Source organism: Geotrypetes seraphini, chromosome 1 (genome assembly GCF_902459505.1).
Source record: "Geotrypetes seraphini chromosome 1, aGeoSer1.1, whole genome shotgun sequence".
Taxonomy (NCBI): Eukaryota; Metazoa; Chordata; class Amphibia; order Gymnophiona; family Dermophiidae; genus Geotrypetes; species Geotrypetes seraphini.
In genome coordinates this window covers 457,656,777-457,683,010 of record NC_047084.1, presented here as the reverse complement: position 1 = coordinate 457,683,010, position 26,234 = coordinate 457,656,777, and the positions used below count along the sequence as shown (strand labels likewise).

The 26,234-nt window shown below is 42.6% G+C and overlaps 1 protein-coding gene across 1 annotated transcript in view; it reads right to left on the bottom strand.

Moving 5' to 3' along the window:
- Positions 1 to 26,234, bottom strand: part of TEX28 (testis expressed 28) — an 81,981-nt gene that overhangs the window by 15,766 nt on the left and 39,981 nt on the right. Inside the window, exon 4 of the mRNA XM_033922325.1 lies at positions 24,342 to 24,477. Coding sequence (XP_033778216.1) covers positions 24,342 to 24,477 — 136 coding nt within the window. The remainder of the gene's footprint in view (positions 1 to 24,341; positions 24,478 to 26,234) is intronic.

Genomic DNA, 26,234 nt, shown 5'->3' with positions numbered 1-26,234 from the left:
TGAAGCTATGGATTGCAGCACTTTACCAGAGGTGGGACTATTGGAAGAAATGGAAATTAATTAAGTTGGAATTTGGTTTTTTTTTCCTAAAGTTTTGTTGAATGTTTCCATTTCTATTGAGCCTAAGGATTTTCCTGAAGGCTGCTAACTAAGGGAATGTATGCTAGCCAAGGGTGTGCTTGTATGAGAAGTTTTTTTTTTTTGCTTACCAAGAGTGCTGCTGTGGAAGGAACTTCAGCAAGTTATTTTCAGGAGGTGTGAATATCCTGGAAGCTTGAGACAGGATTTACACAGTACCATGGTGAATAGTTTGGGGGTTACTTTTCTATTGGATACCAAAGAACCCTTTGACAAATCTGCCAATATTTGTTATTGCATTTAATGAGGCAGCGCTGCACAGTGCAGTATACCATACATAGTTTGCCAATTTCCAATAAGACTCTGGAAGAGTCAAGGACTATCAAGAAACTCTGTTATACCTGGGACATTGATAAAGAACTTTGAGACAGATATCCAGACCAGGCTGGTTACTATCATATTATGTTGTTCTTCCTAATTTTGCCAAAGACCTTTTGGAGTACATTTTCTTTTGGTGCATTTTTCTTGGACTTGTGAATTGAACAATAAATTTGATTTTTGTTATTTCCTTACTTACCTGTGTGAGGCCATTCTGGGACTTCCTCCATCTTGGGGAAGCACGCTGGGGAGAATATTGTAAGCGTGGGCCGGTTACCGGGGCCGGTTACCGTGAGCCTTGCGGGCCGGCCACGCTACAATACGCAGTGAAACAGCATATGATCCAGAGTGCCATCAGCAAGACTGCAATGCCAACAAGAGGCGTAGGGGTGCAAGCCAGCCTTCCACATGCGATGGGGAGTCCATACCGCTTGCCACATGACAAAATACAGGGATTGAGCCACCCTGGCTGACGAGAGTGGACGGTTGGTCTTAGTCCAGTAAAGTTTCCAGTCAATATCAGTGACGGGAGATGACAACATGGAAGACCATTGTGTCAGGTCGTGAGGAGAGAACGTGTGTTTAAAGTCTCGAAGGGCCTTATAGAAGGTTGACACCGCTTTGCCTTGTGATTGAACCAGGTCGCTCCAATAGAAGAAAGAAACTTGCTGAGATGAAGGCGTCAAAGATGGTAGTAGAGCGTTGATGGCTGATGACAAACTTGACCAATGAGATTGTGAGTTCAGCAATGAAGGGAATTGAGAGCAGAGGGAAGCAAAGGGAATAACCTTATTAACGTGGAGAAGTTGATCTACGTACCAAATCCCAGCAGTTTGCCATTTTTTCCAGAAAATCATTTTACCTTTATGCTTTAGCTTCGGGTTATTCCAAATACACATACGTACATTTCTACATAATGGGTAATCAGTGAGAGCATCCAGATGTCGTATTGCTAGCTGTGTCGCACAAAGGAGTTCGTAGTTCCGCAGATGTGTAGGTAAGGACATGGAACAAAAAGTTTGTAAAGGGTACGGTTGTGATATCAGGGATTCCAATTCCAACCAGGGAGGTGGCTCAGAAAGATAATGGTTCTGGGGCCAGTAGGCTCCATATTTGAGTAAAGAAGCTAAATAATAGAAATGGAAGTTGGGAAGATCCAAACCTCCCTTATCTTTCGAGGCTCTAAATTTGGTAAGGGCTATACGAGGTTTTTTATTATCCCAGAGAAAGCGAGATAAGGTTTTATCAATCCAGGAAAATAGGGAGGATTTGCAAGGGGCAGGCAGCATTGATAATATGTAAGAGATTCTAGGTGTCAAGTTCATTTTTATTGAGGCGAGGCGACCCCACCAGGACAAAAACAAAGGAGACCATTTGGTAAGGGTCTGTAGAATAAGTGTTTTAATTTTAGATATGTTGAGGGACATAATATGGGATGAGTCCTTATGTATGAGTATACCTAAATATTTAACGGCTTCAGTGGACCAGTGAAAGGGAAGATGGGATAGATCAGTTAGCGAGATCTTGTCATTTAATGGGAATATTTCTGATTTATCCCAATTCACAGAATAACCCGATATGGAAGAATATTCTTGAATGAGGCGAATGAGAGATGGAAGAGAGGAGATAGGATTCCGAATGAAAAGTAGGATATCATCTGCGTATGCAGCTAGTTTAATTTGTCGATGAAGTGACGGGATGCCCTCAATAAGATCTGATTGACGGATGGCGGAAAGAAGAGGCTCGAGGGCCAAATTGAAAAGCAGGGGAGAAAGAGGACACCCCTGTCTAGAGCCTCGGAATAAAGGAAATTTGTTCGAGAGCGTGTTGTTGATTAGAATGCGAGAAGAGGGTTGCATATATAGTGCCTTGATCCAGTTGATAAAATAATCTCCAAAATTATACCACTGAAGGATCCGTAACAGGAAAGGCCATTCCACTCGATCAAAAGCTTTTTCAGCATCGATGGCCAGTCCTATTACGGGGTCAGTCATGGATTTGGCATAAGCATTGATGTGATGGAAGAGTTGGAGATTATCCCCTATGTAATGACGATGAATAAAACCAGTTTGGTCTACATGGATCAATTCAGTTATGACTGTGTTCAGTCTGGTGGACAGGATTTTAGCCATAATTTTATAATCTAAATTTAGAAGGGAAATGGGTCGATAATTTTTAACTAACATGGGGTCTCTATTGGGTTTCGGGAAAACCACAATAGTCGCTTCAGCAAAATTGTATTGATTTTCTGGCAAGCAATGGATGAAATTGTAATATGTAAAAAGATGAGGGGCTAGAATAGTGGTAAATTTTTTGTAAAATTTGTTAGTGAACCCATCAGGGCCGGGAGCTTTATTTCTCGCTAAAGTGGATATCGCAGAAATGATTTCTGAGATGGAAATGGGAGCATCCAAGGATGTCTTGGCTGAGATGGATAATTGAGGGTGTTTTATATTGTCGAGAAAGGAATCAAAATCGGGAGTCTGGGACGGAAGGTCGGATTTGTATAAGTTTGTGTAGAAGAGTTCAAAGTGGGATGCGATGTGTTCGGTGGAGGTGAGTATACGGCCTGAGGGAGAGTGAATAGCCGAGATATGAAGACGTTTGGATTTTGTTTTGAGATAATTGGCTAAGGGCTTACCCATAACATTATCACCCATGTAATGACCGGAAGCCATCACGAAAAGGTCCTGTCTAGCTCTATAGGAGGACAAGGAGTTGTATTCATATTTGAGTTTAAGTAATTGATGATATATAGATGGATCATGAGAATGAGAGGCCATGTGTTTGAGTTCTAATTGTTTGATGGAGGATTCTAGCTGTTTTTCTTTTTGCAGAGCAACCCTCTTCTTCCAGGAGGAAAGTTTAATTAATTCCCCCCTTAACGTGGCTTTATATGCCTCCCAGATGATGGAGGGGTTAACAGTAGTATCTCTGGTGTTGATATCAAAAAATTTGACGTTGAAAGTGTTAACCTTCTCTGCGATATCTTCATCCAATAAAAGATGATTGTTTAACCGCCAGGGACAATTGTTTTGGGGTGGAGCAGAGGAGTGAAGAAATAGTGAAACCGAGGCGTGATCAGTTAAACTGATCGGGTGGGTGATCGCGTCTTTGAGGAGTGGAGTAAGTGAAGAAGATACAAGGAAAAAATCAATCCTCGTATATGTATTGTGTGGTGGAGAAAAATGAGTGAATTCTTTGCCTTTGGGATTGAGGAGCCTCCAGGGGTCAATTAGATTAAAGTTAGTTATGAGATTATGGAGTTCTGAGTGAGTTTTGGAAAGAGAGGGTTTACATGAGGACGATCTGTCCAACACTATATCCTGGAATTGATTGAAGTCTCCACCTATAATTAAGGTACAGGAGGAGAATTCAATTAGGACAGATTGGAGCTGTCTGAAGAATTCTGGGTGGTCCAGAACTGGAGCGTAGATATTCAAAAATACATATTCCACAGAGTGCAAGGCAGCATGCACCAGACACCATCTCCCCTCCACATCTGTCCTTTGTGATTTTATATTGACGGGAATAGCATTTTTGAAGAAGATAGACATTCCGTTGCGTCTTTTATTAGGAGCTGGAGAGAAAGTATGAGAGAAGTAGCCTGGTATGGAGAATTTAAGAGACTGTGCAGAGGGGAGGTGGGCCTCCTGCAAGAAGACGACATCCGGATGCTTCACTGAAATATAATGAGTTATTTTTTTTCCTTTTAATGGGGTGATTTAGCCCATTAACATTGTAGGACATTATATGAAGATCAGCCATGATAGAAAGAAAGAAAGCTGAATGTAATACAGGAGGCTGCAAGAGAAAAGATAAGCTTAGAAGTACAGTAAATATCTAAAGGAGTGGACCATTCCTTATAGCAACAGTAAAAGAAGGGAGAGGTAAGAAGCAAAAAGGAAAATGAAAAAATTTCATGGCACACACAAGGCATAGAGACTGAATATGCACAAGTGTGTATACGTACACAACAGTATATGGGTGAGCCTGTGGAAAAACCAAAGTGAGAACAAACACACAGAAGCACGGAACACTCCACACCAACCATAGTAATGAACATTACATCATACCAAACTCAGAAAACTTTAAGCCCAACAGGGCGAAATAGTAATAAATCAGGTCATAGCAGTGGGGATTGAGTCCAGGAAGGATTTTAGAGCAGCTGGATCCACGTAGGAGGTGGTGCGATTATTGTAGGTAACCTTCATGCGAGCAGGGTACATTAGACCGTATTTGGCTCCGATATCCTTCAGTTGTTCGCGGAGAGATAAAAATTCCTTTCTTTTGAGAGCGTTGGTCTTAGCGAGATCAGGAACTACGTAGAATTTCTTGCCTTGGTGTAACAATTGCGGCTGTGCTTTAGCAGCATTGAGCAGCATAAAGGCATGCTGGTAGCGTAGAATCTTCGCCACTATGGGCCTGGCTGAAGTGGAGTGGCCAGAGGGGCGCGAAGGGACACGATGCGCCCTCTCGATCTCCAGAGAAGTGGAAAAGGAGAGGCCCAGAGTTTTTGGCAGGAAATCTGTCAAATAGGTGATCATATCAGAGCCTTCAGAAGCCTCAGGGAGCCCAACGATGCGAACATTGCAGCGTCTGCTGCGGTTCGAGAGGTCCTCGAGATCACGTTGTAGAGACAGGAGGAGTTTATCATGGTCATCAAGCAGAGAGATTTTGTTTTCAATTGCCACTGTCTTCACTTCTAGAGTGTCAAGCCGATGTCGGGCATCGACGAATTGGTCATTAAGAGCTCCTATTTCCTCCCGCAGGAGTTTGATTTCATCAGTTTGCTCGCGTAGGATGCCTTTGAAGGCACGCATTTCAGCAATTAGGGTGTCCATTTGCGAGAGCTCAGGTTTCGCTGCCATTTTGTCAGGCGAGCCCGTGTCGGTTTTTGGTCTTTTACCGCTGGGCTGTGTCGAGGTGGAATCGCCCTTGGGCGCTTTTGGCGGCGACATGAAAACTGAGGGTTAAATCGCTAACCTGATCCGACCTGAATGAGCGTGGAGAGTTGAGTGGGGAGACTTTAATATCGGTTAGTTGGTGTTGTCGTGGAGGAGCCGCTACTCCATGCGTGTTCTCTCCGTTCCGTGCAGGCTCCGCCCCCCTCCCGTGCAGGCTCTGAACAGATTGAGAATTATAACAGAAGGTTAAATTTGTGATTTCTTAATTTTCCTAAAGCAATAGAGATTCCTCCGGGAGATATGTTTAAAAAATATTTGACTGAGATTTTGAAATTGCCATCTGAAGTTTTGCCACCTATAAACCGCATCTATTACCTTCCAGATAAGAAAAAGATGGGAAAGTCCTCGGAAGTTGAAGATATACAAATTTCTGACTTAAATAATTTATCTGACATGTTGGAAAAATCCTTGAAAATTCAATCTCGCACTACCCTTTTTGTATCATTTGTATTTGAACAAGATTTGAATTCCATAATGCGAATGTATTTTCGGTTTTCTCAAGCTGTATTCTTAGGCCAGAGAATTTGGGTTTTCCCAGATGTGACTAAATCTACTCAAGAACGTAGGAAATTGTTTCTGAATATGAGAAAGGAAGTTAGAGCATTGGGTGCTACTTTTTTGTTGAGTTATCCCTGTAAATGCTTAATTAAATATGTTGGTATAAAGTACGTCTTTTTTGCTCCAGAACAGCTTAAGGACTTTCTGGATACTAAGAAGCTAATCCAGGAAATGAAGGGATAATTGAAAGAAAGACAGATGAGAGTAACCCGTTAAGCTTATTTTTCATTATGGATATATTTCTTAGTAGAAGATCTCCTTATCTTTTTTTTTGTTCCCTCTTAGGTCTTAATTTTGAGGTCTAAGGAAGAGATAACATTTATTACATAATGGGATTTGTTATTCCCTTTACTTTGCATTTTTTATATCTTATTCTCTGTATTGCCAGAACAAGTTGGATACTTGTAAAATATGTTGTTAAAATGAATAAAATAAAATATTTTTTAAAAAAAATTTTGGTGCATGTTAAAGATTTATGGGTCCTTTTACTAAAGCCGACAGTACGGGCCAGCGCGGTAAATACTCCAGCGCCCATGGGGATTGACTAGGCTTTGGAGCATTTGCTGCATCGCTTTGTAAATGGGAGGGTTAATGTGTTAAATGTGCAGCTCTAGGTGCCAGTAGATTCTACCGGCTCATACCGCTACCAAAAATGCCCTGCAAAATTCCAACAGTATAGAACAGTGGTCTCAAACTCAAACCCTTAGTGAGGGGCCACATTTTGGATTTGTAGGAACTTGGAGGGCCGCAGAAAAAACAGTTAATGTCTTATTAAAGAAATGACAAAACTTTGCATGAGGTAAAACTCTTTATAGTTTAAACTATAAAGAGTTTTACCTTATGCAAAATTGTCATTAACTATTTTTTCTGCGGCCCTCCAAGTATCCTATTTTTTCTGCAGCCTTCACATTTAAAGTTTAATATCTTTCCTTTCTCAAAACTGACACATTTCAAACACTATATTGAAAATAAAATCATTTTCCCTACCTTTGTTGGCTGGTGACTTTATTTTTCTGTGCTTTTAACTATGTTTCCAGGGCCTTCTTGTCCTTTGACTGTTTTTCTCTCCATCTTCACTTTCTGCCTTGCATCCATCTTTGGCATTAACTTAATATTCAATTTTTCTGCTTTCTTTTCAAAATCTACGTTTCCATGTCTTACCTTCTATCTCTCTCTTCTTCTGTCAGTGGCGTACCAAGGGGGGGGGAGGGGGGCGGTCCGCCCCAGGTGCATGCCCCAAGGGGGTGCACAGCCGGCCACCCTCCCTATTCTGCCACTGCTCCGTCTAACCACCGCATCCCGGCTCCGGCTCCCCTGCAAAGTCGCTCCTTAACCCGGCCAGCAACTGCGTGGTAGGTGGAGGCAAAAGGTGAGGCGGGCTGGTAGGTGATGAAAAAGTGTAGGGCCCACAAGACTTCACTTCCGGCGTCAATTCTAACATCGGAGAGGAAGTTCTGGGCCAGCCAATCGCTGGCTGGCTGGCCTGGAACTTCCTCCCCATTAGAACTGATGCCGGAGGTGAAGTCTTGTGGGCCCGGCACTTATACACGCCAGGCCTGGCTCAGGGAAGGAGCAGGGAGAAATCAGCTGCTGGCTTGGGGGTGGGGGTAGGGAAAGAATCGGGGAAGTGGAGAAATCAGCATGATGGCTTTGTGGGGGCTAGGGGGAGAGAGAAAGAAAGGCAGAAATAAAGAGGGGGGCCAGGGGGAGAGAGAAAGAAAGGCAGAAAGAAAGAGGGGGGCCAGGAGGAGAAAGAAAGGCAGAAAGAAAGAAATATTGGCTTTACAGAAGAAGGACCAGAGACTCATGAAATCACCAGACAAAAAGGTAGGAAAAATGATTTTATTTTCAATTTAGTGATCAAAATGTGTCCATTTTGAGAATTTATATCTGCTGTCTATATTTTGCACTATGGCCCCCTTTTACTAAACCGCAATAGCGGTTTTTAGTGCAGGGAGCCTATGAGCGTCGAGAGCAGCGCGGGGCATTCAGCACAGCTCCCTGCACTAAAAAACACTATCATGGTTTAGTAAAAAGGGCGGGGGTATTTGTCTATTTTTATATAGTTGTTACTGAGGTGACAATGCATAGAGTCATCTGTCTTGACCTCTTTGAAAACCCCCCGAATATAAATGATAATTAACATTTTCTCTGCGTGTAGTGTGCTTTGTGTTTTTTTTTAAATTTTATTGTTGGTAGATCATTTTGACTTGGTCATTTTAAAAGTAGCTCGCAAGCCCAAAAAGTGTGGGCATCCCTGCTGTAAACAGTGGTGTCTGTCTCAGCTTGTGCTCCCTCCGGCGGTTGTTTCACTTCTGGCCGGCTCCCCTGCTCAAAACCGCAGGCGTCGGCTCCTCACACAATCTGCGGCTGCGTCGGAAACATTCCCTCTGACGTCACGATGTCAGAGAGAAGGCTTCCAATGCAGCCACGGATTGTGTGAGGTGAACTGGCCAGACATACTGGGCAGGGAAGAGATGTTGCTGCTGCATATGGAAGGGGGGGAGAAATGCTGCACAGGCAAGGGGGGGAGAAATGCTGCAGCAGCACAGGGGAAGGGGGAGAAATGCTACTGCTGCACAGGGAAGGGGGTGAGAGAAATGCTGCTGCTGCTGTACCCAATTGGGGAGAGAGAGGGAAGAAGGGAGAAGGAAAACAAGGGAGAGGAACCAGAGATGTCAAGTCCATGGGAGGGAGGGAAAGGAAAAAAGGAAAGGAGATACCAGACCATGAAGGGGGAGGAAGAGATGTCATGGCATGGGGGGAGGGAAGGGAAGGGAAGGGAAGGAGATACAGATACCACACCATGGTGTGGAGTGGGAAGGAAGGAAGGAAAGGAGAATAGAGAGAGATGCCAAAGCATAGGGGAGGGGGTGGAGAAAAATGGAGAGGGGTGAAGCTGAAATGAATCATGTGCAAAGGAGAGAAGGGACCTCGGATATACAATTTATTGAAGGGACATAGAAAGAGGGAAGATGCCATATGGAAGAAAGAGGGTGGACAGTAGATGGAAGGGGTAGAGAGAGAGGGCAGAAGCTATGTGGAAGGGGCAAAGAGAGGGAAGATGTTGCATGGAAGGGAGAGAGGACAAGTGCTGTATAGAAAGAAGAGAGCAAAGAGAAGATGATTAAAGCAGAAACGACAAAAGGTAGAAAGATTTTTTTGTTGCTTTACTTAGAATCAAGTAGTATTGTAACTATTGATAAAAGTTTATAAATATGAAATGGAAATAAAGCAATTTTTTTGGACTAAACCCCTTTCCTCAGGACAGGATAGCATAACAGCAGTATACTGTATTGTTCTGAAGAAAGATTTGGCATCTGAAAGCTAATTGAAAAATGGATTAGTCCAATAAAATTATATTTTCTTTCTCATTATTTGTTTTATTTTTATTTGTTAATTTGTAAAGTGGTGATTGTTATGTATCAGATTTTTCAAATTTACATCTACTGTCTATATTTTGCACAGTATTAGGGGACATGTGTCACTATTTTTGTGGTGTTGCATTGTATGCAGAGTCTGGTTTCTTGGTGGTTCAGTTTAACTTTTGTCTACATATTTCTATTTTTAGTTTGTGATTATTCCATATTGGACGAGGGTATATCTCTGTTCTGGACATAGTTTTCAGTTGGCATTGACTGCAGGATCAACTGATTGTGCGGGATCTGGCTTGTTTAGCTTTACAATGTATGTGTTGGTGTTCTAGTGCTTACTGCAGTGTTTAAGATGCTGCCTTTTCCTAGGTACACTCTTGTTGTATGATATGTGGATTATTACTAAAAATCATATTTTTGATATAGATGGGGAGGGGTTGTCAAAAAGTGATGGGCCCTGGGTGTCACATATGCTAGGTACGCCACTGCACCTACTACCTGGGTAAATACATGGCTGTAGGGGGGGGGATATGAGTGGTCAGGTGAATGGAGAGTGCTTGTTGTGATTTTGAGGATGGCTGACTGTGGATCCTTCTGAGTGCAAATGGATGGGGGTTCAATATTACTTAAAAGTGTCAATTGTGACGGGAATATGACCAGGTGTTTCTTGGTCTCTTTTTCCTATCTCTGGTTTGCTTTCTATTGACTGTATAACTTGCTGTTTAGCACTGTTGCTATTTATATTGCTTCTGGTTGTCTGTTACCTGTTGCAATTGCAAATAAACACAATTGAAAAAAAAGAAGGGATGAGACCATCAATGTTGCAGCACAGATAGAAGCTTCATGCCATTAAGTTACCTCTTTGTTGTTGTTTTTTTTGCTAGAAGCCACAGGGGTAGCTGGTGGGTGGGGAGTAAGGAAGTTGCTGACTAAGAAGAGGGGAGGGAAGAGTAGAGGAAAGAAGACACTGGACCAGAGTGTAAAGCTGGCCTATTCCAAAGAGTAAGATTTTCCTCCCCAGTGAGTGAGATTGAAGGCCAATGAGCGAGATTTTTCTCATGGTACATTCATGGTATAAAAGAAGTGATGAAAGAAGTGAGGCCTGAAGAATTGCTACTGGCTACTCCTATTAACAAGTAAAGCCTTCATGTGCACCTAAAAATAGATTTCTGTATCATGGGTGACATGTTATATCAGGGCTTCCCAAACTTTTAAACTCAAATGCGGTCATAAACCCCACGTTTGGAGTCATGATCTGGGTGGGATTCTTTTACTATAATCCTTGGAGTGTAGTGTGGGTCAGTCGAGGGTCCTAGCCAAAGGAATTTGGTTTTGTTCTTATTTAGTTCTAGCCAAAGACATCACAATAAATATACAGTAGGACTTAATACATCAGCACAGCTACTGGGAAAACTAAACAAGCCAGATTACTATAGATATTTACACTGAAACTCCTTGATACCAGAATATTTGACCTCCACAACATATACAGAACACAGAGATCTTCACCAAGTACAAACACAGTGACCATAAATAGAATAATATAAATAAAAATTCATCTGGAACCTAAAGAAACTAGATTTATACATATAGAAAAACACCAAACAAACAAAAATATTCCCCCAAGGCTGCCTGAAGCTGAAGGCCCAATGTGTTATCAAGCTTTGGGGCCCCAACCCATGTCTATCACCAACTCTACATATTTCAATTACTATATAGAAAATAAAATTATTCTTACTACCTTTGGTGTCTGGTTATTTTATTTTTCTAATTGCGTTGTTCCAGTCTCTGCTTTCTGTGTTAATTTCTCTTCTCTTAATTCTTTCTAGTTTCTCCTGTTCATTTGGCATTTCTTCTTTCTCCATGTCCACCATCCTTCTCCCTTCTGTATCCAGCATCTGTTTCCTTGCTCTTACTCTTCCCTGTGTGTTCCTTCCTTCATAGCCAGTATCCCCTATAGCCTGTACCTCCCTGTGTCTGGGACCTCTACCTATTCCTTTCCTCATCCAACATCCGTCCTCTGTGTGCAATGTTTCCCTGTATCCAGAATTTTTTTTTACATTCCTTCCCTTACATCTAGCCCTATCTTTTGTCCTGTTCCTCCCTGTATCCAGAATCTTCCCCATTCCTTACCACTCTCGTGTCCTGTCCCTCCCTATGGTCAGAAACTCCCCCAACCCTTCCCTAATTTAATTATTTATTTTTATAATTTATCTCCTGTCTAAGACCTAGGCGAGTTACACATAAAATACATAAAATCATAGCACATACAAAATGCATTCAATAATATAGTTCCCTGATAGCTCCATACACTTCATCCACTTTTCCTGCAATGACTTTAGCCCCATTGAAAATAATTCTGTTTGGCTTTCAAACCAGGATGTTACAGCTTCCTTGATGTCTTCATCACTTGAAAACTTGGAACAAGAAATAATCCAAGGGAGCTAGGTCAGGACTGTAGGGTGGATGGTTCAGTTGCAGAAACTCATGTTCTCGGTTGGCAGCCTGTGATTGTTATGACATGTGCATCGGTGCTTTGTCATGAAGAAGCAACACACCTACTGTGAGTTTTCCTCACCCTTTCTCCTTAATTGACTCCCAGAAAGCGATTATTGTGTTGGTGTAACTCTCCCCGGTTATGGTTTTCTTGTGTGGCATGAACTCTAGAAACATAAGTCCTTCATCATTCCAGAAGACAGTTGCCATGACTTTGCCTGCAGATTTTCCTGTCTTCAACTTTTTAGAGGTGGGAGATGACTTGTGCTTCCACTGAATTGACTCCATGTTGGACTCAGGATCTCTGTGATAGACCCAAGTCTCATTTCCAGTCACCAAACGATGAAAAAAATTAACTTGATCTTCATAGAGCATCTCCAAGTTCTCCTGACAGCTCTGGAGCCTCGTGGTCTTCTGACATGGTGCCAGCATTCTTAAAACCCATCTTGCACTAACCTTGGACATGCCCAACTTTTCATTAATTATTTTCCAAACTGTACCTGCTGAGATGCCCATTTCTTCAGCTATTTGGGAAACCTTAATTCGTCTGACAATTAAATTCTTGATTTTCTTGCACATTTCTGTGAAGTTGCTTACACAGGCCGTCCAGTGTGAGGGTCATCTTCAATGGACTCTCTACCCCTCTTAAACTGCTTGCTCCAAAATTTTACTTTGTAGGATGATGGGGCAGAAACTGCAGTCATGGATCTCCTTTGGCTTTTTCCCTTCTTTTTGAGAAATGTTATCACTGAATGGTGCTCCAAATCTAGCAGTTTCTTACTTGATTCATATAAGGATTCTGCTGACATCCTGTCTCTTTGCATGTTAGACTTGCACTGAGCTGCAACTGTGCATGAGTAACCTTGAGACATGTCACAACATGCACAGACTTGTTTCAACATGCTTGCTACCTACTTTCATACTCGGGTAGATAAATTATTGAATACCCCTCATAAAATCATATCACCTACATCACACATAAATGTAAGGTACCTGGAGACCTATTCCATATTTTTGCAGCAGCTGCTGAGAATGCAGACTGCCTGTACATAGTCACATATCACACCGCATCTACTGTCAACCGCATAGTTCTCTGACATCAGAGGGAAGGCTTGTGGATCTGCCATGTGCAGTGTGCAAGAGCCGCTGGCCGTGTACCTGCAAAAACAAGTGCAGCTGATGGCAGGAAGGAGCCGCCCAGCTGGGCGGCCCTGAAGAGAACAAGTAAGGGAGAGAGGGGATATGAACATGGGACAAAGGGAGAAAGGAGGAGGGGAAGGAGTGCATTGGGACATAGGAGGGGCATGAATTTGGGACAAAGACTGGAAGGCAGGGAGGGGGGCACGAACTTGGGACACAGAAGGAAAGGAGGGGGCATGAACTTGGGGCATGGTAGGGAGGGAATAGAAATGGAGAATTGTTGGGCATGAGTGTGTGAGTCAGAGGGAAAGAGATGGTGCACATGGGGAAAGGAAGAAAGAGGAAAATTGTGCATAGAGAGAGGGAGAAGTGAGGTAGAGATACATGGGGAAGAGAAGGATGAGAGGGAGAAATGTTGGATATGGTGGTTGAGAAGGAACAGAGGGATAGATTGAAGGGGATGCAAGGGGGAGGAATGTTGGACATAGTGATGGAGGGAGAGGTGTGGCATGGTACTGGTGATGGGTGATAGAAGGAGAAATATTGGCTGGTGGGCAGTTATGAAAAATGCTGCACATGATCCGGGGGATGAGAGAGGGAGAAATGTTGGATGTGGCAGTAGAAGAAGTGAGAGAGATGAGCCCCTGGATCTTTCTCTCTCTTTCCCCACTCCCTGTACACAGGGGGAAGGGATCATAGAATGTTGAGATGAATAAGGCAGGGAGATGGGCACAGGGGAAATACTAGAAAGTAACCATAGGAGACATAGAGAAGGGAGATACTGAACATGGGGAGCAATACATACACAGAGATAGAAGATGGATGGTGAGCATGAAGAAAGAAAAAAATGTCAAATGGTCAGGAGACCCTGGCAAGTGAGTTAAGAGAAGACAAAATAAAACAGAGACCAGCATGTTCTGAAGAATAAAATGATGAGACAACAAAAGGTAGAAAAAAATTTTATTTTCTATTTTGTGGTTAGAATATATCAGATTTGAAATATGTATCCTGCTAGAGCTGGTGTTAGACATAACTGGGGACTGCTGTGCTTCTTTAGCTTCCAGCTGGCTTAGGGCTCTCTCTGACCAGGGGGCAGTTGCCCTAGTTGCACTTCCCTAACACTATTCTTGTCATGTGTGACTGCAGTATTCTGTTAGCATGATATTTCTGTGTAGCATTCTGTAATAATTTGGCTTAATAATTTTTCTTGATAGTGGAGGGGATATTTGTGAAAGGGAGGAGAGACAGGGGTTTTGTTGATCCTTGCTCTATATTGTGTTTATAAAATGACAATTGTACAGAATGTTGTTTCTTTTTATATTTTAATAAAATAAGTTCAATGTAAAATTATAACTATTTGAGGCTTTTGCAAATGGGATCAGACAGTTTGTGGGGATGGGACAGGGACAGGGACCAAGTTCGTGAGGATGGGGAAGGGGCAGGGACCGAGCTCACGAGGACAGGGACAAAATTTTTCCCCATGTCATTCTCTACTTGGAAGCATGAAGTTAGGGGTAAAGGGGAACAACAAATTGAGATGGAAGCTTAATTTGGTGAGAAAGAGGGATGGAGACTAGTGAACAGATGAGTGATCCTAGCCTACAGGAGAGGGGTAGCAGGCTAGGGAGAGGTAAGGAAGAACCTGATGGGGTAAAGAACTGTAAAAAGGAGCAAGTTTAGGATGGGGAGTGAAGCAAGCGGGGGTATCAAACAACCTACAACCAAATATACATAGGAAACCAAATGCACAGGAAACAAGAAGTAAGGGGAAAATAGGATAAGAAAGGGAGAGAAAGATTAAGAGAAAGGGAGGGCTGAGAAATAAAAGTGAGTGGTCTAGAAGAAGAGAGAAAACATGGCTAATTAAGAAAGGGTGACTTGAAAACTGGCTGGGATGGGAGAGTGTGAGTGGTGTGGATGGGCCTGGCTGGACTAGAATGGATAGAGAGAGTTGTGCAAATAGGCTGTGGAACTTACTGCAGAGAACTTCATTGCCTTCCATTTGAGGCTCGCGTGTTATTTAAACTGGAAACTCTCTGCTATAAACTCTTACACGGCCACGCGCTGGATTATTTACTAGAATTATTTACTTTGTTTACACAAAACCGTTCTTTACGCAACTCTACTTTGTCTTCCCCCCAGCTCGAGGTTGTACTCAAAAGAGATTCCAGCAGTGTCTTCTTGCTTATCAGGCTGGGACAGGGAGTTACGCTCTTTATTCACAAAGTCTTGTTCCTACTTACATTTTAGAAAACTAGTAAAATCAATATTATTTACAAAATTTCTAGAGCACTAATACAATCTTATGACAAGTTTTGTAGATCATTGGGAATGTTCAGTTTTTATCTTTTTGTGAACTGCATCAATCTGTATGGTTTTGCGGTCTAGAAATCTAAATGTAATGAAGTGAGAGTAAACTGTTAGGAATGTGTAGGGTTGGGGAGGAAAGAGAGACTGGGCTTCCAGTGCTTCCCTAGTCCCCTCCTTTGGCCATGGAGTCTTCCCTGTGTTCTCTTCAATTAAATATGGCATTATTAATTGTGTACAAATTACAATTGGCAACAAACTTTTTTGTCACCTGATGGAGCTATGCCAGAATAAGAGACTCTGAAATTAGTCTCAAACAATAATACTAGTAAAGGGACATCAGTATGGGTAAAGCTTACTAATAAAAGCAAGGAGTCAATTGATGTGCTGAGCGGAGCAGAACGTGTCTTGCTCGAGCTCCGGGGCCCTAGGTCCTTTCCCTCCTCATCTGGCCTGCTATTTTGCTTAAATTACCTCCCTGGCAGTTGGAGTGGTATATGGACAGGTTTGTCCACCATTTAAGCCCGTCTATGAGTGGGAAAGCGACGCAAAAGGATAAAGAAAAGGACTCGAGGTTGCTGAAACCAGACCCCAAGATGGCAGCGGCAGAATTGGGCTCCGCACTTCTCCTTTCTGAGGAGCATATTGAGGCACTTTCGGCATCAGTGGTGCACGCCCTGGATTCCCGATTCGAACAGCTATCGGGGCAGCTTACTGCGATGGAAACTCCTGGCTGAAACAACTACACGCATGGGAGAGTTGGAGACCAGAGTTGCACAGGTTGAAAATGCGCACACCTCGTTGGCGGCAAATTTGCTCTCCCTCTGGGAGCAATTGCAGCATCAGGCAAACTCGATGACCTTGAGAATCAATCCCGGAGGGACAACCTACGATTGGTGGGCCTACCCGAGACTGTCTCTGATTCTCATCTACTGGCTACTTTGGAGACTTGGTTTCATGCTGAACTTCCGCTGCCAAGCAATGGATTCAAGTTGAATATATCAAACAAGGAGAAACCAGAAAAGGTATTGGATATAGTAAAGCAACTGGTTTCAATAATAAATGAGTCAATGAAATGTGGCCCTATGTGGCTTGTAAAAAAGCTCAGAGATATGAAACTCTGAAGGGAAGGCTTTTAAACCTCCCTGAGAGAAGAGTTCACCTTCCAGTCATAGCAACTGGGCAGGAAGATGGATGATCGAGTGCGGGCCCGGGTGGTTATTTTAAAAGTACACAATTATGTGCACAAGGCTGAATTGCTGTGGTAATATAAATTGAAGAGGAACATCTTGTGCTATGAAGGAGAACTGATCCGGCTGTTTCAAGACTATTCTCCAGCTTTGCAAGAACGACGCCGGTGCTTTTCCAGGGTGTGCTCAGCATCCTATGATTGTAAGCACCACTTCATGCTGCTTTACCCAGTCCTTTTGAAGATCTGGATAGGAGCCGGATAGAAGATCTATGACTCGGTGGAAGCAGCTCAGGCTTATTTGGACACCTTGCCTCCTGAGTCTGAGAAGATTAAGGGGTTAGAGGAGCTGCCGTACAGTGAAAGATTAGAGAAACTGGGCCTTTTCTCCATTGAACAGAGGAGATTGAGAGGGGACATGATTGAAACATTCAAGGTACTTAAGAGGATAGACTTAGTAGATAAGGACAGGTTGTTCACCCTCTCCAAGGTAGGAAGAACGAGAGGGCACTCTCTAAAGTTGAAAGGGATAGATTTCGTACAAACGTAAGGAAGTTCTTCTTCACCCAGAGAGTGGTAGAAAACTGGAACATTCTTCCGGAGTCTGTCATAGGGGAACACACCCTCCAGGGATTCAAGACAAAGTTAGACAAGTTCCTGCTGAACAAGGACGTACGCTGGTAGGGCTAGTGTCAGTTAGGGTGCTGGTCTTTGACCAGAAGGCTGCCGTGTGAGCGGACTGCTGGGCATGATGGACCACTGGTCTGACCTAGCAGCGGCAATTCTTATGTTCTTATGAATCTCAGCTGAACCCTGAACTGTTCGAGGGACAGTTTCCTTATCTGTGGTAGTGCTGTCCTGGTGTCCTGGAGCATGTTTGTGGGACATCTGGAGTGTCTGGGGTTTTGCGTGTCTGTGATTCTGACTGGCTGGGATCTTGATTTTCGGGTGGGAATGATAGGGGAGGATGGGTGGTTTACATACGTTTTTGACTGTGCTGTGTATGCTAGCAGTTGGGGGGGGGGGGCCTCTTGGCTGCCTGATTACTCTCGCTTGCCACCTCGTAGTGACTCTGGCAGGTTCTGCTCTTTGGATTGGTATATTTAGGTACCGGTCCGCTCCCTTTCCTTTTGGAGCTGGTTTGTGTTAAGAAACCTGTTGGGCTTCTCATAGTTTTAGCGGGTTCATTCATGGGACACCTTTGCTTAAGTAGGGGTGGTGGGCAGATGTGTGCTGTGAGTTTGATGTGTCTGTTCCGAGTATATTGGGGTTGGTTCTTCGTTCACCTTGTTTTGCCCAGGGGGCGTTTTGTAAAAGGGCGGGGGGGGGGGCTTGGGGCCCTGCTCACATCATAGCGTGACTCCATCGTTCTGGTCTACCTCGGTAGGCCGAACGAGTTCTGTAGGTTGGGATTGGGAAGGGTTGTTTTGCAGGGGTGGGTGGAGAAGGGGGATTTTGGGTAGGGGAGGTTTGGGGGGCAGGGGTGGGCAGTCCTCCTTCAGCTATTTCTTTGTGGGGTATGTTTGGTTATCTGGACAGTCTCATTTTACTTTTTCTGTTGTATTTACTTGACGGTTGTTGTTGCCCTAGGGGAGGCTGGGCTCCTGGGGTACCTTTTTTGTTTTCTCTTCCTCTGCACTATGGCTTCTCTCTTTTTCTCTAACTAGCTGATATGAGCACTCCCTTACGGATCACTTCTTGGAACGTTGGGGGTATAACTTCACCAGTTAAGCGTTCAAAGATTCTAGCAGTCTTGCAGCATTATAGCGTGTTTACAAGAGACCCGCTTAACGGATGTGGAGCATCTAAAGCTACGCCATTCATGGGTAGGTGAGATTTACTTTACCTCCTCACAGGGCCATCATGGTGGCATTGCAGTGTAGTCTTCCCCTCTGGAAGTTCAGGCCCTTGATAAGTCTTTGGATGACTGATATCTTCTTTTGCGTTTGACGTTGGGGGATCGAAGTTATCTGATGCTGGTTGTCTATGGTCCAAACTCGTCTGAATCTACCTTTTTGTGGAAGCTCACTGAGTTTAGCTCCCGTTATTCTGGGGACCCACTTTTCCTCGTGGGTGACTTTAATTTGGTTATGGAGCTTGCGTGTGACAAATCTGGTAACTTATCTATTAATTTGGGAGCTAAGGGCCGTCTCCTACCTGATTTTTGTGATACCCTTTCTGTAATAGACCCTTGGCGTCTCTTGCATCCTGAGGTTCGAGACTATACTCATCTCTCTCGAGCTCATAATACCTGGTCTCGGATAGATTATATCTTTGTGTCTCCAGAACTGTTTTCTTCTGTATTACTGGCTGATATTGGCCTTTGAATATTTCGGATCGTACCCCGATCTGGTTGGATATTCATCTGGATGTTGCATATATCCGCTCTCCTTCTTGGTGCTTTCCATTTTATCTTGCCCATGACGTTGAATTTCGGACCTTTCTGCAGACCCAATGGGATGATTATTTGACTAATAACGAACAACATCAGGATGATCCCATTTTATTTTGGGAAGCTGCTACAACTGACAATGTTTCTCCGGACTTGATAAAGGACTATCTTCACTCCTTTGGGATGCCTCGACTTCCTGAGGCTGTAACGTCTAGTCTTAACTGTCCCTTCTAAATGCAGAAATTACAATCTGCTATTAAAGCTCTCCGTTCTGGCAAGGTCCTGGGTCCCGATGGGTTTTCTGGTGAATTTTATCAACTTTTTTCTCAATTGTGAGGACCCTCACTGACTTACTATAATACTGCTATTGCACAGGGTTCTTTTTCCCGATATGCTAATGAGGCACTTATAACCTTGTTGCTGAAGTCAGGTAAGGGGGTGGATGACCCCGGTTCCTATCGCCCCATTTCTTTGATTAACGTTGATCTTTCCCGTATGCTGGCTGATCGTTTAGCTCCTTATCTTCCTCAGGTAATTGACGAGGACCAGGTTGGCTTCGTTCGTGTCCATTAGACGGTTTGCAATGTGCAGAAGGTTCTTTTTGAACTTGCTAATTGTCAACACCATTGTATTCCAACCTTGTTTGTTAGTTTGGATGCTTCCAAGGCCTTTGATAGTGTTCATTGGTTCTTTCTCTTTCGTACTCTAGAGTATGTTGGGCTTGGGGATTTCTATCTTCAAGCTGTGAATTCTTTATATTCTAATCCACGTTGGTTAATGGAATCCGTACGGATTCCTTTTCCATTTTCCGGTGTACGCATCAGGGCTGCCCCCTATCCCCTTTGCTTTTTCTTATCTCTTTGGAACCTTTACTTTGCACTTTGCGTCTCTTTGAGGAGGTGCGGGGTCTGAGTGTGGAGGGGGTGGAGTTGAAGACCTTAGCCTTTGCGGATGATATGTTTTTGATTCTTACTGGTCCGAAGACCTCTTTGCTGTCTGCACTAGATCTTATCTCGGAATTTGGCTTTTACTCTGGTCTTACTCTCAATCTGGACAAATCGATTGCGCTGCCATCTAGCCCCCAGGTTCGTACTGCGTGGAGGGGCTTTTTCACCCTACGTTGGGCGGAGTCCTTGTGGAAATATTTGGGTGTACTTATACTGCTTGATCTTTCTCGTTTGTATTCTTTGAATGTGGACCCCCTTTTTCAGGCTCTATCGAATCGCTTGCAGTGGGGGGGGTCTTCCGTTTTCACTTCTTGGTCGGGTGAGTTTGTATAACATGTTAATTGTTCTGAGTTGGCTGTATGTTTTTCAAGTGCTTCCTCTCTATTTGACCTCCAGGGATGAAAAGCGTTTGGAATGGTTGGTTTAGCAGTTTCTTTGACCGGGCAAGAGAGCTCGTTTACCTTATAGGTTGGCGGCTGCTCCTTGGTATAAGGGAGGCCTTGAATCTTCGTTTCTTGACTGTTGGTTGTGGCATGCACCATATCAATGATCTCTTTTGGGGTACTTCTGCTTTTACTAATACCTCCTTGGAACTTTCCTGTTTTCAAACTGTTCATTTTAGTGTTTATCTTCATTCTGTGCCTTCTTTACAGCCTGAGCTTCTTTCTTGTACGGTCCTTCACTGTCCTCTGAGGAGGGTTTGGCACTGGGTCTGTAAATTTTATTCTGTCAGCCTACTGTTTCTCCTTTCTTGCCTCTGCATTTTAATGCTAATTTTCTTCCTGGGGTGGATGAGGCCAGTTTTGTCAGGTGGAAAGCACGGGGGATTCATTATTTGTTTCAATTGGTGGAGGATAATGGGAGCATCAAACCTTTTGACCAGTTGTGAGCGAACTTTGATCTCCCTCCTACTGATGGCTTCACTTATATGCAAACACGTCATTATATTGCTTCTCTGCCATCTTACCATTTGACAGCTTCTTGTCAGGAGTTGTTGTCTATGGCGTATTCCATTGGATCAAAGCTCCCTGTTCCTCTTAAGTTCCACCATAGACATTTGAAGGATGAATCCCCCGTGCTTGACCATGCCAGATTGTGAGATGCTTGGGCTCGTGATCTCAATATTGACTTGCCCGATGGTGTAATATTAAGTGCTGTTAAACAATTGTCTGCTTTGCGCAAATATACCACTTTTTGGGAACAACATTATAAATTAGTTTTACGCTTGTACATTTCTTCTAAGAAGACCTATCTTTCTGGGTTCTGCGCATCAGCTGCCTTTCTTCGTTGTCCTGCTCCTGAGGCTGGATTGGGCCATATGTTTTGGACATGTCCTGTTATTCGCTCTTTTTGGGACGCTATATTTCTTTTTGTGCAGTGCATCTGGAATGTTAACATACAGCGCTCTCCTTTGTTTTTATTTGGTGCCTCTCTTCACTATTTTCCATGAAGACGGGGAGCTGCTGCTTTTCTCAAGTGGACAGGCCTGGTTGCTTTGAAATGCATACTGCTCAAGTGGTTGGAGGTGGATGCTCCGGACTACTCTCTTTGGCGCTGTCGCCTGATCACACTCTTGATGTGGGAATGCAGAGATGTGCTGGATTTTTCTTCCCTTCAGGGATGCTCTTTTCGGTGCATTTGAGAGCCGTTTTGGTCTACTATGACTCCTTTGGCTCGTAGTCATTTATTGAACTGTTGAACTTTATATCTATCTATCTATATATATATATATCTATATATAAATTTTTTTTTTAAAGTTCCTTACCTCTGTATGAGTCTCTGTATAATCTTTTCTTTATTGGTCCATCATTTCGTTTGTATCTTGAAGAAGGACTGGGGGTGGGAGGGGTGGGAGGGGTTTGGGGGGGACTGGGGGATTGGAGGGTTGGGGGTGGTGGGGTTGCACTCTTTTTCTAAATTTCAGTGAGCTTGTTCTTTGTACTTCTGTACTTACCTGTACTTTTTATTTCTCATTCATGACGAGCTCAATAAAAATACATTTGACTAATAAAAGCAAGATTTAACCTCAAGCAAGGTCTCATAGATGACTAGCACCAGACATAAGGTCTAAAATAAGGTCTGCCAAATACATCATTAAGAGCAATTATTTTTGAAATATATAAATGCAAATTTAGGCATAGGATCAAATTAGGTGAAAAAAAAGGTTAAAAGTGTTTTAATTCTCAGTGTCAAATTTCATTAATTCATTAATTTATCCATTGATAAAAAAGTGCATCAAAAATTCATCTGAAGTGCATCAAAAGACTTGGTAGAAAATCATTAAAGTGCTATGAATAAAAAATCATGAAAGACTTAGGAGTCCTTTTACAAAGGCGTGGTAATGGTTTAACGCGTGGAATACCGCACGTTAAACCGCCTGCCGTGCTAGTACCTAACGCCTCCATTGACAAAAGCGTTAGGATTTTAGGCTGCCGCGGAGGTTAGCGCGTGATGAAATGTCTGATGTGTTAACCCCCGTAGCGCGCCTTGATAAAAGGAGCCCTTAGCCAAATCCCATCTGAGACTGTATCGCCACTCGACAGAGCTCCATTTCGATATCTTCGTCAGGAGTGGCGATGAAAGTGCAAGAAAGATGAGCTATAACACACATTAGTCCATTGAAGTACAGCGGGCAACCATAAATCCTGAAGACTTATTCCATCGAAAGCTTGGTAAAATCAACCAAAGCTTGACTATCCATGCTTTGTTTTTCTTGTTACAGCCATGGTACACTAGCTCCTTTTCTTGCTGCAGATTGTGCATGTGTGTGTCCATTAGTTACCAGTAGAACACAGAATCATTTATAAAATTATTTTACTAACTTTAAAAACTAGACAAAATAACCAACCCATCTGCTAAAAATCTTCTTTCTATCCCATCTCTGAAGTATATCAACACAATGAGGTCTACCATTTTCTCTGTTAGCGCTTCCTCTTTTTGGAATAATATTCCGTCCAATTTACGGGAAGAATCAATTCTTAATAATTTTAAGACAGTTAAAAACATTTCTTTTTCTTGACGCCTTCGAGACCTAAATGTCCTTTTCAGGGCTACATAGCTTTATTTTATTTTTAGCCACCCTTCCTTTTGTTTTGTTCCCTATATGTTTTCTCTCTCTGCTTGATTATTGTAGTTCTTGCCCTTTTCCCTTTTGTTCCCGTTTGCCTTTGTTTTTAATAATTATTGTTTTTAATGATGTTCTATCATCTTAAATATGTTTTTTTTTTAGTCAATACATGTTTTTATGACTTTGTACACCGCCTAGAAGGTTGATTGGGCAGTATAAGAAATTTTAATTAAACTTGAAATTCATTTCTTTTTTTTTTAGTTCAATCATTTTATTGAATATTATGAGAAATATACAAGGAGCAGTTCAAATACACAGAATCAGAGTAAAAACAATTGGTATAGCAAAGATCCATAACTATAATCAGTTATATAGAACCAAAGCAGTGGAAAAGATCCAGAGTACTGGAACTGCTTATGAAGAATATAAGAGAAAAGGAAGAGAGGAAGAAAGAAAGAGAAAAAGGGAGAAGGAAAGAAAGAAAGAAAGAAAGACAGGAGTGTCTACGGGACAGAGTGAACATATGAATCTAAGAATGTCCAAGGTGATTTATTTTGCATCAAGTTTGTGGAAAGTCGGGATATGCATAAGATTCTCATATGCATAAGATTCGAATTTGTGGTACATGCTCAGAGAATTCCACCAAAAAGTGTAGTCCAGTAGCGAGGATGACTTTCAATTTTTCAAGATGTGCATAAGGGCACTATAGTGCTACTAGACATACGCAGCACTGTACATCAAATAATGTTTCTGTTGCCTTATCCTCACTCAATTTTCAAGACATGGTCGGGGAAGGGGGAAGTAAGGAGAGAGACGGGGACTATAATGAAGGTGAGATTTTTTGAATTTGTGCAGAACCATGTACACTTATCCTGGAAAGTAGGCTCCCTTAACTGTGCATGGAACGTCATACTTTTCTTGATTTTGTGTGTTTTTTTGGACAGTTCAATCATATCTCCGAGGCAATAGCAGGTATCCTATAACAGCGTTCAAACACAACTCTGTGCATGCTATTAATATACATATTATTGTACTTATCGTGTTATTAGCATGCATGAAGTTGTACAGGAATTCACAAGCCAACAATATCTATCAATCAAACAAATACAGGTATATTGAAACACACTTCTAAAATGACAAAATCTGCATTAATATGTAGAGACAAGTTCCTGCAAACTCACACCCTCCTTTACTAACGCGTAGCGCGGGTTTTAGCGCCGGCAGTGGCCATAACTGCTCCGACGCCCAAAGGAATTCTAAAACACGCGTTAGTAAAGGAGGGGGGGATCAGTTCTTTAGGCACTTTCTTTATACTTATTACCTTGAGAATATGTGTTGGACACGTTCAGAACCCATTTTGTCCCTCTCTTCCTACTCTCAGTGTTGGGTGAAATAAATGACAGAGGGGGGAGCCCATAAATGATGATATTAAAGGCTGTGAAACTGACCATGATCTCCTTGGTTTGCTCATTGGTCTGATAAACCATCTTCTCCTCTATATTGGTGAACTCCTGATCTAGGTCCAATGTTTCAGTATGGTGTAGCTCCAGTAGGTCGTTTACCTTCAGTTTCAGTTGCTGGTGTCTAACAAGGAAGAGACAAGAAGAGCCACAGTTACACCCTCAAGTGGTATGGAAGATGGTCAGCAAAAAAGTGCCTTCTTGGGATTTTGTACTATTAAGCATCTTTTAAACATCTTGGAGGCTCCTCATGGGGAAGATAGGGGTGGATCTAAAGGCTTAGAGCAGTGAACTCAGGGGCCAGACGATAACTAAAAAAATTGTCTGTAATTTTGTGTGACCTCCCCTGAATCATCACACCTGCCTCTGCTTCAGATCTAATCCCTAGCTCTGCCACTATGTAATCTTAGTGGAATTACTTTTTCTTCCTTATGCCTTATTTAATCTTTTACCAGTCAATATTCAATCTGCCACAGCTGAAAAGGAGAAATTATGCTTTACCTTATAATTTACTTTCTTTTAGTCCTACCATACCAGTCCAGAACAAGTGGGTTATGTCTGTCAAACAGTGGATGAATATAGAATAAAAAACTAGTCCAGGTGAGTCATCCCTTTAAAGGTATTATGCAGCAATTGAATCCTCAGTCTTTTGAATAGCCACGCAGTGGTTCTCATGCCATACTGTCAGTAATACAATATTTGAGACAAAAATGTCACACTCAATGAATGAAAACTGAAATAATGTAGGCATATACTCTGACATGCAATGTACCATATATCTCAAATATAAGCCAATCCGAATATATACTGAGGAAAAAGCTTTACTCGAATATAAACTGGGGGCTGGGGTGGGAGGGTTGTATTCACTTGCCCTGCCTTGCACCTAGCCCCCCTTCCTTCCCTTCCTACCCAGCTTTGCACCCAGCTTCTGATGCCCATTGCAGGCCTCCCTTTAAGCCCTAGTGGTCCAGTGGTCACGAGACTGCCCTGGGAACTTGCGCAGCCATCTCTGATCATGGCTTAACATGGGGCAGGAGAGAAGAAAAATCACTCTTGCCCCACTTCACTGCTAGACCACCAGGGCTCAAAAGGTATGTTGTAGAGCAGTGGTCTCAAACTCAAACCCTTTGCAGGGCCACATTTTGGATTTGTAGGTACTTGGAGGGCCGCAGAAAAAATAGTTAATGTCTTATGAAAGAAATGACAATTTTACATGAGGTAAATCTCTTTATAGTTTATAAATCTTTCCTTTTGCCTAAGTCTTAATAATAATATTGTCATTTGTAGCTAAAGAGACATATGATCAAGAAACTTTTATTTTACTTTTGTGATTATGATAAACATACCGAGGGCCTCAAAATAGTACCTGACGGGCCGCATGTGGACCCCGGGCCGCGAGTTTGAGACCACTGTTGTAGAGGGATCCAGGAGGTGGGAGGGAAATGGGGTGATTAATAGTTGATCCAACTCACACACAAGAGGACTAAAACTAAAGACAATCCTTGCTAGTTATACTGCTCTCAGAAACCTGTGCTGTCCTCACATAATGTTCGGGACCATATTCACAGGTAAAAGGTATCTTTCATTGAGACAGTATTTTATGTGTAAACACCACAATGCGAGCTCATATAAAGTGCTGAGTGCAATAAATAAGTGACTTTAAAACAGATATCAAAAAAACTTTTTTGCACTTATCTTATGAAGAGCTGGCTTGTAGTTCAGTTCTTAGTTATTCATAACATGGCTAAACGCCCATGCTATGTTATGAATAACTAAGAACTGAACTACAAGCCAGCTCTTCATAAGATAAGTGCAAAAAAGTTTTTTTGATATCCGTTTTAAAGTCACTTATTTATTGCACTCAGCACTTTATATGAGCTC